Here is a 14,404-nt window from a genome sequence, read left to right as displayed (position 1 = left end):
AGACCTCACGGGCCCAAAGGAAAGACTGAGGAAAGGTAGGAAGGACAGACGAAGCTTATTTGTGCTTCCCATTGTGTGTCTGAGAGTCAAACATTCAAGAGTCAGTCAGTTAAAAACTGCTAACAGTACTGATTCAATTCCTTTGCCGCATCCATCCATATTTAAGTATAAAAGTAAAAAAATAAAAAAGTACAGACATTAAATGTATTTTTGTATGAGAGTAAAAATGTGTTACCTACTGTAAAAGACAAATCATTTGTAGTATGTTTTGATACAGTGTTGCTAGATATATTGCATTTGATAATTTTGTTTAAAATAATTGTATTTTTATTTCATGCATATATTAAAGTTCATTTGTTTAAAATTACAAAACGACGAATTGTTTATATATTTCTTAATTGGAACGGTTAATGCTGATGTTAAGAGCTAGCTAACGTTGGCTCAACTTTTGTGCTAGGTTGTTTAAATTTGTGAATTTAGCCAATTCAGCTGATGAGAATTAGTTAGCGAATGATAAAAACGGGGGAAAATAATACATCTTAGCTGTAGATATGTTTTGTTATGTTTTTCAAATGACTTGAATAATGAAGTTATAGTGGACATACACATTTGTCATGAATCTTAGCAGGACCAAAATAGTTGGAGACTCTCTGCAAGAAAACCAAAAGCTGTTGGGTGATGGAAAGAAAATGTCGTACTAAAGAACATTTGTATTCGACATTAACTCCAGCAGACAGGTTCTAGTCTTCAATTAACATAACATTCATGTTTTGATTGATTTGTAGATGGAGAGCTAAACTCCATGCAGGAAGAAAAGAGCTGAATCTCAAAACTCACAAACTCTTGACTGTGAGGCACACGTGCTTTAACCGCAAGGTCATCATGTTGCCCAATAATACGTATCTGGAAATTGCAAGATAATATAATAGCCAGTAATAAGCTTGCATTAATTTCTTTGGCAAATAAAGTATCATCTCTCTTCTTTGCTGAATGTCTCAACGTTGACAACTTTTCTGCTTCTGACACCATGACTTAGAGATCACTAAAAACACACACACACTGAGCAATGACTCCTCTGATGTTTAAGCACATTAAACACAACTTTTTGTTTTCATATCCTTTAATCTATCAACTCTGACAAGGGACTTAAGGGAGTGTCTTTACAACCGTTGCACGTAAATATTATTTTAATGTTCGTCACTAAGTTTCTCATCTATAAAATAAATTAATTGAAAGAATGGTCAAAATTGTGAAATTAGGTCACTGTGCAAAGTAACGCAAGTTATACATGACACTGCATCAAATTGGTCTGCGTGGCTGTTGTCTCAGAAGGAAGACTCTTCATAGATGATGCACAAGAAAGACCGCAAACAGTTTGCTGAAGACAAGCAGACTTCGGATGTGAATTACTGTAACCATGTGCTGTGGTCTGATGAGACCAAGATCAATTTATTTGGTTGGTTCAGATGGTATCAAGTGTGCGATGTCGTCTTTGAGGAGTGAAAGAGGATTTCAGTGGCAACCTATGAAGCTCTGGTGAACTCCATGACCAAGAGAGTTAAAGCAGTGATGGAAATAATGGTGGCCAAGCAAATGGCATTTTCACTTAGGGGTGTACTCACATTTGTTGCCAGGGGTTTAGCTTTTAATGGTTGCATTTTGAGTTATTTTTAGGTAACAATAATTGTGCACTGCTATGAAGGCTGTACACTGATTACTTTTCATTGTGTCAAAGTGTCATTTATTCAGTTTTGTCCTATGAAAAGATCTAACTAAATAACTGCAAAAATATGAGGGGTGTACTCACTTTTGTGAGATACTGTATGCGTGTCGGTTTCACCCACACACTGGCACAGAGCGCATATTCAGTGGGAAGATCCAGACAGCCGTGCATTACACGGGGCCCTGCCCACATCATTTCCACTGTCCTACTCCTGCACAAAGCAGAACGGTCCACATGGTGCTGAGTCATCATTCCCCACCCTCCAAATCTGTACAAGTGTATGAGGGAATGGAGCAGTACATTTAGACGGTCCACCTCAGCACCTAAAGCGCTATTTATAGCTGTGAAAAGAAAACATAAATGACGTACAGAAAAGATCACCAAGATGAAACCCTGGCAAATTCACTTAGTCAGACCAACAAGTGACTCATCGCCACCAGAAAGACTTTGCACACTACAACGTCATTAATCACATACAAAAAAGTCTTTACATGCAAAATGGTTGAACATATGTCATAATATGTCAAGTAAAAATGTTTATCAAATTTTATTAACTCCCAAGGTGAATCTTGACTCTTTTTTTCCCCCTCCCATAGATAATCAAAATAGAAAATATTATTGTAATGTTTCTGACCATTTGTGATCAAAAGGCCAGGCATGTCAGGTGTAGAAAAACTTACTCTAATTTCAGCACTACAGCACAAATACTACTGTGCAAACAGCAAAAGCGTAAATGAGAATCGTGCCCACTCTCTTGCAGATAATCGTACTTTCCCAGTCGGGACACATATGCACCGCTAAAAAGATTTTAAAAAATCCTCACCTGTGGTTTGGGGACCACTGCACTATGGTGTAATTTATAATTGAATTCAATAATGGTCATCAAAACAAAAACAACAGTTTACACATCCTGATGGTACTCACATATAACATAGATATTTTAACTTGTGAGATAAACTGAGTCTTCTCAGCAGGAGATATGTCCTGTTTTTTTAAATAAATTTTTTTCCTCTGTTTTTCGGAATAATTTTTTTTCTGTTTTTTTAAATAATTTTTTTTCTGTTTTTTTAAATAATTTTTTTTCCTCTGTTTTTCGTAAAAAAAAAAAATTCTGTTTTTTTTAATAATTTTTTTTCCTCTGTTTTTCGGAATATTTTTTTTCTGTTTTTTTAAATAATTTATTTTCTACGGAAGCGTATTGCATTCACTTGAAAAAAAAAAGTCCTGTTTTTTTAAATAAATTTTTTTCCTCTGTTTTTCTGAATAATTTTTTTTATGTTTTTTAAAAAAAAAATTTCCTCTGTTTTTCTGAATATTTTTTTTTCTGTTTTTTTAAATATTTTTTTTCCCTCTGTTTTTCTGAAGAATTTTTTTTCTGTTTTTCGGAGTAATTTTCCGTATAGAAAAACAGGCTGAAAAAAAATTATTCAGAAAAACAGGGGGAAAAAAAATATTAAAAAAAAACCAGGAAAAAAAATTATTTAAAAAAACAGGACTTTTTTTTTTTTTTTCCAAGTGAATGCAATACGCTTCCGTACAATACGCTTCCGTACAGTACATCTAATTTTGGATGAACACGAGAAACTTCCTATAGCGTTCACTGGCTTTACTTCCTGACACTTGGGTTACTTTACGCCACTGTGCCACTTGTCAAAGTACAGCTTTTGGCAGTACCACGCAAGACAGTTTTGCATTGTTAATTATAAATGCCTCTTCTGCTGTATCAAAGGACAGCTAAATTAAATACATTCTCTTCCCTTCATTATCATCTGGTTAATTTCCTGTCATTAATATTGCAAAAATAAAAAAGGCCAACGTGTTTAGTGATCTTTCCATGCATTTAAATATTAATAGCGATTTTCATTGTTTCAGTGCAATGCATGCAGTCAGTCAGATAATTAACTTATCCGAGCTGGGTTGAGTTACCCAGCAGTCTGGCTCTGATAAGGAAATGCTATGAGCCTGGAAAAGTGAAAAGTTGATTACAGCCTGTATTGTGTCGTTTGCAAACACTTCGTTCAAACTAACAAATGTGTTGACTAAATACATTGATTTAACCCCCTTTCTTCCAATCACTGCAGAGAACCAACAATTTGTATACAGGCAATTCAAAAAGTCAAGTTTACATCACTGTCACATTTTACAAAATTGGATTAAATGGCTGCACTTAGTGGTTTTAACAGAGGCAGAGACACGCTTGACAGTTTTACAAGACAGGAGGCCTATCTGTATATCAGTGTGACACGGGCACACGCAAGATGACGTCAAGGAAATTTCCTGCTTGTCATAGTTAAAATGCTTTGACAAACTATCGCAGGAATGTAATTTGTTGGCTAGAAAGCAAACTATTATTATCACAAGGCCCAAGTGACTGTAACCCCTTGACAGATTTCCAGGCCAGGTAGCAAGCAGAAACTTCTGTATTGTGTATTCCATTAAACATTTAGTTATTTCAGCAGAACTGTACAGTACAACCAATTGTAGAGATTTGGATACCTGTCTTTGAATTACTAGGACTAAACTGCATATTTGCAAAAACACATCACATTGTTAATATATTTATTTGTAGCATTCATGCATGATTTAAAATGGCTCTTTGGGCAAATAAAATAATAGAGATTCCATAGTTTTCCTTGGTTTCTTTTTTAATTTTCTCAAATTATTCTTGAAATTTGCAAAACAGTAAGTGCATTTCTCTAAACAATTCATCCAAATAGCAAAATATCTCCTGCTGAGAAGACTCAGTTTATCTCACAAGTTAAAATATCTATGTTATATGTGAGTACCATCAGGATGTGTAAACTGTTGTTTTTGTTTTGATGACCATTATTGAATTCAATTATAAATTACACCATAGTGCAGTGGTCCCCAAACCACAGGTGAGGATTTTTTAAAATCTTTTTAGCGGTGCATATGTGTCCCGACTGGGAAAGTACGATTATCTGCAAGAGAGTGGGCACGATTCTCATTTACGCTTTTGCTGTTTGCACAGTAGTATTTGTGCTGTAGTGCTGAAATTAGAGTAAGTTTTTCTACACCTGACATGCCTGGCCTTTTGATCACAAATGGTCAGAAACATTACAATAATATTTTCTATTTTGATTATCTATGGGAGGGGGAAAAAAAGAGTCAAGATTCACCTTGGGAGTTAATAAAATTTGATAAACATTTTTACTTGACATATTATGACATATGTTCAACCATTTTGCATGTAAAGACTTTTTTGTATGTGAGACTATTCAATAGAACATAATACTGTACGACATAATACATTTCGATCAATATGATATAAGCAATGGATATGGACAATTTCTGAGCTTAAAAGTGATTTATGTCACAAGTCAAAATGGCGGGCGTAGGTAAAATTAAAGCCATTGAAAAGCATTGGACTTTAGATAGTTGTGATTTAATTTGTGAGGATTATTTTGATTTCAAAATGTGACGAAATGTCGTATGACTGGTATAATAATCTGGCAAAAGCAAAAATAAAAAAATAAATAAATACGCCGTTTGTTTTCAACGTATGAAGGAAGCGTTTGCATTGCGAAAATGGGAAATATCACAAATGCCCTGATGTTCAGATTCCTCAATTTTAGAAAACAGTAGAGAATGGTTTAAATTAATTTGCATGGATGTACCAAAGCATGTGTAACCTGTTCAAATAAATAAGAAGCAGTACCAAAGCAACTGAGAAAAACTGCAAACCACCCCCCATCCATTTTCTGAACCGCTTATTCCTTAGTCATTTTAAAATCTGCGCTGTGGGTATGCTTCCCTCTGCTGGACAAAGAAGATATGAACCCAAAAAGAACACACCGTCTGCAACAATCAGGTGGAAAGATATGCTAACATGTTTGCAAGTCAAACACACTAACAACTCCGATGTCTAAATTCCTTCCTCACAATGAAACTCTCCACAAAAGCATGTCATCTACGTTAACTTCCAATTTTACATCACTGATAGCTGGTCAAAAATGATCTTAGCTTTGTGTTAATTAAGAATTTAACTGAGAAAAAAATCAAATCGATATCGCTCATTTTTATATTCCACATAATAATTATTTTCTACTACTACTTGCACTTGCTACACTTCAGGTCAAATCGTCATTGTTTTATTTCAAATAAAGAGCATGATATATTTTTTTCAGAGTTTATTTTAATATGCATCTATATACATAAACATTTACATTTACAATACACTGGATGCAAGAGGTACAATCTCATGTAACACTTAAGGTCTGGCAAAAAGAAAAAGAAAAGAAAAAAACGGACAATTGAAATGAAGAAATGAACGTGAGTTTCAGATATGGTAACACTTCACTCCGGTTTTCTTTCTTTTTTGTTTACTCTGTGATAATAAATAGTTTAGAGCACAATAATAATAAACCTATGAATCCTGGATGAATAAATTTTCAAAGTATGATTTTTAAAATTAAAGAATGTATAATTGACAAAACAAATGGTGTATATTTATAAAGAAGCTATAGCCTATAATTATCCTCAGTCTGATTATTATGTCATTACAGTGTGTTTGCAAAGTGTTTTTTAAAATGATCTGTTTGAAAGGGCTGTACGTATACAAATAGTATGTGATACATGTGGTATATTTATTTTATTTTTTAAAAATCTGTAATCGATAACAGACAAAAATGTTAGCTGGAAACTATCAATGGTAGAGTTTTGCGCAAGTGTGAAGCTTCAGATTTTCAATATTTGACATTCAACATTTCAGGCAGGTACAGTAAATCAAGTCGAATTTAAACCAGCAGTATATTTACAGTGCTAAAATGGCACAATAGTATATTTATAATTTACCTCTGCTGTAAGTGAAGACCTTAAAAATGTAGTAGTAGTTGGAAGCTATAAGAGCAGATAAAAAAAAGCACAATTCGTCTGTTGACATAAGAGTACAGTATTGTCTAACATTGTAACAATTCTAATTCAAAATCAGGCACATTTATCATTAAATGCAAATTGCACTGAATGCAACAGGAGGAAATAAACTGGCACTTTAGAAACATTTTTCTAAATTTCAAAAATCTACAAATGCAAAATATGTTCATTATTATAGAACCGTTGCTGAGGACCAGTCACTACATACAGTTTATACGTGAAGCCTACTTCACAATATACAGTATACTCAGAATAAGATTGAAAATAGTGAAATGGTTCCCCTTTTTTTCCCATTTAAGATGATGCCAGCAATGAGGCATTACAAAGCAGCTGGCAGTGTTTAAATACCGCATTTAAACACTGTATTGACTTTTATTTTTTATTTTTTTGCAGTGACACCATAATACATTCACAACAGGAGCCAGGCTTCAGTTGCACAGATACACAATCCATAATCCAATGGCACATCACTTTCAAAGGTAGAAAAATATAATCCAGGTGGACAGATGGAGTGGAGTTAAAAACATTTTGTCTCCTTCTTAAATCTTATGTTGTCTTAGCTGCTCCTGAAGAGTGGACACTCAATTAGAAGCTTGGCACATTTACAAAAAAAAAAAGGAAAAAAAAGTGTGCGCTAGATGATTCGCTGAGCAAGATATCCCTCACTTTTACCTTCTTACCATTCCGGGTGGCTGTTTTTGCTGCGGTTTCTTTGTTGGGACAAACTTCCACGAGAGGGAGGTTCTGACATTGCAGATATGAATGAAGGTACGAAGATGACAAATAACTACATAAGGTTCTATTGACTGTTCATTGTCAGAATGGTTTGCTTATTTATTAAGCTGGTGCTATAAAACTGTAGCCTCCTCAATGGCGTTGACCCATCTGGAACACATAAAGGAGGAAAATAAGACTCTGGGGGAGTAGAACTACAAAGAAAAATAATTATTTGTGGAATCGGCTGTTTTGGGGAAAATTAGCTGTTTTTATTTTATTTTAGTAAGGGTGGCTAAAATAGATGAAAGGTTGTGCTTAGTGAAACAAATGATACAATAATTGAGATTGTTTTTTAAAGGCTTTTATACATTTTTAATAGTGCTTTAAAAATAATAATATTAGGGATCTGATGTGTCGATAGTCATTTACTCACAATTCTTAACCAATTAAAAGGAAGTTGAGTCAAAAATGTTGTATATGGCCCTCTAGTCAAACACCACATCCTGATTGATATTGTGTTTGTTCAATATGAATTAGGCAGCAAAATTCACCCGTTTTTATACATCTAAGGGTCGGACATTTTTTTTTTTTAACTTCCTGTCAACTATAAATGACAGCACAGTCGAACAAAGAACTTTTTAAAATGTAAAATTTATCATGTTTTCAAATTAATTACTGAAAAAATATTAAATTTTTTACTGCTGCAAATGACGTAACCAACATAAGTTTAGTATCCCTTTAAAAAGGGAAGTCAACCCTTGTCTAGTCTAAACATGGCATTCTGATTAATATTGTGTTTCTGGAATATATATAAAGCAGAAATACCTACCTGTTTTTATCCATCTCAGGGGGGGGGGGGCATTTTGCCATTTGCTGTCAGCTGAAAATCACTTTTGCCGATGTCCTTTTCAGTTGACAGCAAGTGGCAAAATGGCTGCCCTTTGAGATGGATAAAAACAGGTTGATTTGTTTTGCTGCTTAATTCATATTTCACAAACGCAATATTAATCAGAATGTTGTGTTTAGCCAATGGGGGCACATAAACACACAATTGTCAAGAATGATTGATCTGATAGGGTCCTCTTCATTCAGATTATTTCCAAAATGAGAACCCTACGGATTTCAGTTTATAAGACCGGGTTGGATGCATGTATGCATGTGTGCTTAGAACAAAACGTTTACACACTACTGGTAAATGCCAGCTGACTATGTGATGCAATTGACTATGTTTTTTCAACATATACATGTGTGTGTGTGTGTGTGTGGTCTTGTTTTTGTTACATAGTGGGGCCAACATTTCAGGATTTCAAAGAGTTGTGGGGCCCACCCGTCCATGTGGGGCCATTTTGCTGGGCCCCACAAGCTTAGACCTCTTTTTGAGGGTCAAGCCTTGGTTTTAGAGTTTAGGTTTGAATTGGGTTATGGTTGAGGTTAGGGTAACAAATAGGGGTAGGCAATCATTTTTTATGGTTGGGGTTAGGGGGAGGGGCTAGGAAATGCATTATGTCATTGAGATGGCCCCACAGAAATAGTAAAACAAACCTGTGTGTGTGTGAGGGTGGTCTTGTTTTTGTGTACATAGTGGGGCCAACATTTCGGGATTTCACAGAGTTGTGGGGCCCACCCGTCCATGTGGGGCCATTTTGCTGGGCCCCACAAGCTTAGACCTCTTTTTGAGGGTCAAGACTTGGTTTTAGAGTTTAGGTTTGAATTGGGTTATGGTTGAGGTTAGGGTAACAAATAGGGGTAGGCAATCATTTTTTATGGTTGGGGTTAGGGGGAGTTTGTCCATTCATCCATCCAGTTTCCATCTGGTTTGTCCTCAAAGCCTGCAGTGACTCACATATTTCATCACATCCACGAGCCCCCGCCCCCTTACATGGTCCAGTTATCATGATATGATGATCTCGCCTCAATAGCCCTGCCACGTTTGATTCTTTTGACTTGATGCGCTTCATTTCCAGAACGGAGATAAAAGTCACATCAAAGAGAAGAAGAACGATGCTGACCTGCGTGCTGTTTGATGATCATCGGCCCTGAAAGTGTAGTACAGGGTTTTCTTGTGGTAGAGATGGAACACGTTACTGCTCTCGTCTCCCTCGGGCCGCTCAGTCAGCTTGACGGTGAAGCCTTGCAGAGGTAGACTCTCTGAAGCCACTTTATCCTAAAGAAATGTCCAGGGGTGTTAAGTGCAATCAACTTGAAAAGATTTTCAGAAAACATCTTGTCGAAAGAACAGCGAGGGCAAAGAGTCCCTTAAAAAGTCGCAGAGAAGGAAATCTTGAAAGGTGAAACAAATGCATTCAGTTGATGAAGGGTTGTACATGGGTGTGTGAGTAGTTTGGGGCTGGTGTGGGAGACTCTGTGCCCCCTCACCTCACAGGCTGTGAAGGTGTAGAGCACCTTGTCTTTGAGGAGGAACCACAGCCGCTTCCATTTCCTCTTGCTCTTCTTCCGCCGCTGTAAGATGCCGCTCATGGTGGAGCCCTCCATCCCAAGAGGCAACTGATAATAGTGCAAAATATTGCAAAGACTTAAGGCTAGATGTCACACTGATTATGCAAATCTATGCAAAATTGAAATGTAATCATCATTAATTCAGTATACAGTACTATGTAATTTTGTGACACTTTGGTGACTTTCCTAATGTTAAAAAAAGTCCCGTTGCTCAATAAAGACGGTAAAACACTGCATAGTTGGTTAGTGACCTCTACTGGTTAAACGTTAAAACTGCACCCTCCACGCATTGTGGATGCCATAGATTCCAACAGCTTGTTCAGGGGCATTATATATCCCTGATGGTCTAGTGGTTAGGATTCGGCGTTCTCACCGCCGCGGCCCGGGTTCGATTCCCGGTCAGGGAATAACTTTTATTTGGATACCCTTGCCCAAGGGCAACCAAGGTGTACTCCAGCTGACCCGTGACCATGCGGGAAAAGTGTCATAGAAAATGGCTGGGTCAACTTCTGCATAGCATAACCTGCACAAATGCACCACACCTGATTGAGGGATGATGTACTCTTCCTGCTCTTCCAAAGACTCGGCGTCTGTAAGCTTTGGAAGACAGCAGAGAGGGGACGACTGGCCCGAAGAGTCGGCGGACTTGAGCTACCGCACGCCCCTGACACACTGCTACCTATCATCAAACACAATATGATTCCTAAATTGAAATACTATATATATATATATATATATATATATATATATATATATATATATATATATATATATATATATATATATATAATTTAAAAATAACAACAAACAGATTTCTAGTCCACCTCAACATGCCAGTATGTAAGCGTCACCTCTTTTCCTGAGCTCGGCATAGCAGTGGTCACACACTTTGGCCGCCCTTTCTTTGAGGTACTTGAGCGGATATCTATTCCTGGAACATGCTCGACACACTACCTGCAGGATCAGAATACAAATGACATCTGGAATTAGATGAATGAACAATAGCAAAACATAGTAGTGAAAAGTCTGCAAACAAAATTGCTAATGAGTGATTGCGGGCAAGTCTCGAACCTTGCCACAGGCATTGCAGTGGTGTCGTCGGAGAGTGAGGCTGAAGTCAGAGGTGCAGTTCATGCACATCATCACTTGAGACACGGGGACCAGAACTGGAGCAGCTTCACCCAAGGCCATCCATAACTTCTCACGGGCCTGTTAGCGCATGAATTGAACGAATGAAAAACACAAGATGGAAAACATCGTATTTTTCCTTTCTCAATAATGATGATAATGATCAATAGTTTAAAAAACAACCAGTTGGTAGAGTTCCCTCCTAATATGTATTTTTTATTGCATATAGAACAGTGATTCAACTAAGCAAAAATGAATGCGCAAGAAATAAACCATTGTGGCCATCATAGGAATGTGCCATATTGTTATTGGCCTTTGGTGCACTCATGATTGAGCTCCACAAATTCTGCCTAGCAACAAGCGTGACGTGACTCTCTGGACTCTTGCAAACGTATTTTTGTTTACCGCAATAACTACCAAGTACATTACTCATATTTAGATTTGATGTTACAAGTGCAATGGCCAAGGTACTACTATTTACATGAGCAATTATACAAGTACAAAATTAGCATCATGTTTGTAAGTGTAATAAATCTCAGCATTGCTCACAAGAGTATCCAATTGTTCACATGAACACTACTTTTCTCTGCTTTGTCTTATTACAATATTTCACTCGATTCACTGTTTTTTCAGCTATTTCCAGAATTTTCATTATACATGTTTTTATCTTCATTCTCTTTTTTACCTATTCTATTGTATTATTATGATTATGATTATTATTATATTGTTTTCTATTCTATTCTATATGTCTATTCCAAAAGGGTAAGATTTTTGTCATTGTCATTTTAACAAACCCTTTCCATTCATTATTATGTAACAAATCACATGCATCTTATTTGATCTCACCTCATTACAGGGTCCTCCAAATGTGCAGAGTCCCGCAGCGTGGTCCGCAATGGCTCGACTCAATGTGTGGAACCAGTCCTCCCTCTCTCCAACCGAGCTGAAAAATGCCCCCACCCCACACAAAAAAAAGACAATGTTCAATGATGTAAAAATGTTATGGTCAGCGAGGTATAAACTTGTTTATAATTTTCTGTAATGGTGACTTGTGCTACAACACACTGAGGGGTGTGTGGTTCTCAGTGTGATATAGTGCAGTTCTACATCATAGAAAAAAATCACAAAAATGTTAAATTAACACTAAAGTGACATTGATAAGAAAATCTAAACTAAGTATTATTATATTTGTGATAATGCAAATCCCCCCCGATAGTAATTATGTTTCAGATTGTGACTTTACCTGGCAGAGAGTGTAATGGTGATATCAGACACCTCGATCTTGAGACAATTCAGCACGTTGTCCAGTACAGGTTTGCTCACCTGCGTGTGTGCGTGTAGGAGAAATAGTTCAGTCAACAATTTCATCTTAACCTATGAAGCTATATGACATGGTGCTGCATATTTCAAATGAAGGTACCTTCATTCCAGACAGGGATAATGTGTTCTTTAGCCTGTATTTCCCATCCTGCTGCGGGTAGGTGTACAGCATTATATCATTCATCTGATGGAGGACACAGAAAAAAATATTTAATCCTAATAATAATAATAATAATAATAATAAAGATGTGCTGTTGACCAACTTTGCAGTACTCCTAATCACCACAAGATGGCGCTAACGCTATAAAGATATATTTTTAAAAAAATCAACACAAACCACTGATAGATACGTAAGCCTATTGCATTCACTTGAAAAAAAACCTCCTGTTTTTTTGACACCTTTTTTGGGGTTGCTTTGTTTTTTTGAGTATTTTTTTTAAATTTTCAGATTTTCTGAATATTTTTTTCTGTTTTACTGAATATTTTTTTGACAGAAAAAAAATATTCAGAAAAACACGAAAAAAAATATTCAGAAAAACAGAGGATTTTTTTTAAACAGAAAAAAAATATTTCAAAAAAACTGGGAAAAAATATTCAATAAAACAGGGGAAAAAAAAAACAAAAAAAAAAAAAAAACAAAGCTCCCCCCCAAAAAAATAGTCAGAAAAACAGGACTTTTTTTTTTTCAAGTGAATGCAATACGCTTCCGTAAATAGACACTCTAAAAACAGTTGGGTCAAAAGTAACCCAATTATGGATCAAAAATAGACCGATCCACTTTCTGGATTGTTTTATACAAAATGACCCAATTTGTTAACCCAAGTAAAGGATCTGACCAATATTTATGAGCTGTTTTGCGCTGAAATACGTATTTCTTGACTCAAATTGAGGTCAAATCGACCCAAGTGGAGGATCGGTCCGTTTTTGACACATAGTTGTGTTATTTTTGACCTAACTGTTTTTAGAGTGTACACACATTGCTACCTACATTCATATGGATTATTAAGTTATTTCATTTCCCAGCATTCCCTACAAAGTACGCAACTCCCATGTACACAGAGTGCAGAGGAAAATAAAGCAATAAAGGCGTTTATTTGCACGGAAGAGCAGAGTATTGTTATTCCCTGAACACACCAAGAGTCCATTGTGTTGCGCATGAGAGGTATTTCATTTCTCACCCCCCGAAAAAAGAGATGACATAATTGGTCACACCTAATGTGCGTTCTAAACATCCGCTGGGGCCATAAAGACCGCATCCAGGAATTCTCCACCCTGCGCTGGGTTCTGGGCCTCCCCTCGCTCTCCCAGCATTCTCACCCTATGCTGTCAAGGAGGGCTGGGTGGGACAGGCCACCTTCAACACAGCACAACAAACAAACACGCCAGGGAAAATGCTGCCCTGGCCGATGGCCTTTCCAGCATAACAATACGTGATAGCCAATCCTGACCCAAGCCTGTGAACTCGGGACGCTTGCTCCACCTTAGCTGCTCATTCAGGCAAAGAATGTCTCCAAACACCCAATCGACTCATTGATCTTTCACCTTGTTTACCCCTGGGAGATTTTTTCGCATCGATGATGTCAAAATGCAAGCCCCGGTCAGGTCCTTGCTGGCCCCGTCATTTTGTATGTCCTGCTAAGGCAAATCAAGTACGCCCATTCGGGCCCTTTTGCCAAGTCTAGCACAAAGTGCAAACTGCAAAAAGAGCTCCACTTGCGGATGATGTAAAGTTTGCCACCGTGAAGTGGACACTTGCACTTCCACCCCCAATTGTGCATCTGTGTGTAAAAGCCCACAGCTGTGCCGTGGCCAGGGGGATGATTTTAAAAATGTGTTACACCAACTGCACCACCATTTAGACCTGCTTTTAGCCGGTCTAAAGAAAAGTCTATTTTTAGTCATCAAATTGTTAGGTGCGCCGGGGGGATTATTTTCTTCAACCTATGACTTATCTTGTTGTGTATATGTAATGATTTATGAGGCAATTACATTAGTGCTGTCACTAACGAATAGCTTTAGAATCAATTAATCTATTAATTATGCAATCGATTAATCGACTAATCTGATTCATTTTAATTTTGCATTAAAATGTATTACAAAAGCATTTTTTCCCCCTGATTACTGTTTATTAACCTGTTTATTTTGTACTTCTTATTCATTTAGTGA

At 36.7% G+C, this 14,404-nt stretch overlaps 1 protein-coding gene and 1 non-coding gene across 3 annotated transcripts in view; one reads left to right on the top strand and one right to left on the bottom strand.

Moving 5' to 3' along the window:
- Positions 1-5,861: 5,861 nt before the first annotated feature.
- Positions 5,862-14,404, bottom strand: part of fgd5a (FYVE, RhoGEF and PH domain containing 5a) — a 43,960-nt gene continuing 35,417 nt past the window's right edge. The window contains exons 13-21 of one of the 2 annotated variants that reach the window (XM_077574071.1): positions 12,339-12,422; positions 12,162-12,241; positions 11,765-11,861; positions 10,862-10,999; positions 10,642-10,744; positions 10,333-10,469; positions 9,710-9,838; positions 9,343-9,497; positions 5,862-7,501 (exon numbers count right to left, since the gene is read on the bottom strand). In XM_077574071.1, coding sequence (XP_077430197.1) covers positions 7,465-7,501; positions 9,343-9,497; positions 9,710-9,838; positions 10,333-10,469; positions 10,642-10,744; positions 10,862-10,999; positions 11,765-11,861; positions 12,162-12,241; positions 12,339-12,422 — 960 coding nt within the window. In that variant the 3' untranslated portion in view covers positions 5,862-7,464. The remainder of the gene's footprint in view (positions 7,502-9,342; positions 9,498-9,709; positions 9,839-10,332; positions 10,470-10,641; positions 10,745-10,861; positions 11,000-11,764; positions 11,862-12,161; positions 12,242-12,338; positions 12,423-14,404) is intronic. The other variant, XM_077574072.1, reaches the window with a different exon arrangement.
- trnae-cuc (transfer RNA glutamic acid (anticodon CUC)) lies at positions 10,126-10,197 on the top strand. Its single transcript has one exon. It is a non-coding gene; the product is annotated as a tRNA-Glu (tRNA).

This window comes from Vanacampus margaritifer, chromosome 8 (genome assembly GCF_051991255.1).
Source record: "Vanacampus margaritifer isolate UIUO_Vmar chromosome 8, RoL_Vmar_1.0, whole genome shotgun sequence".
Lineage (NCBI taxonomy): Eukaryota > Metazoa > Chordata > Actinopteri > Syngnathiformes > Syngnathidae > Vanacampus > Vanacampus margaritifer.
Note: the sequence above shows the minus strand (reverse complement) of the source record. Positions and strands in the feature narration are given on the sequence as shown.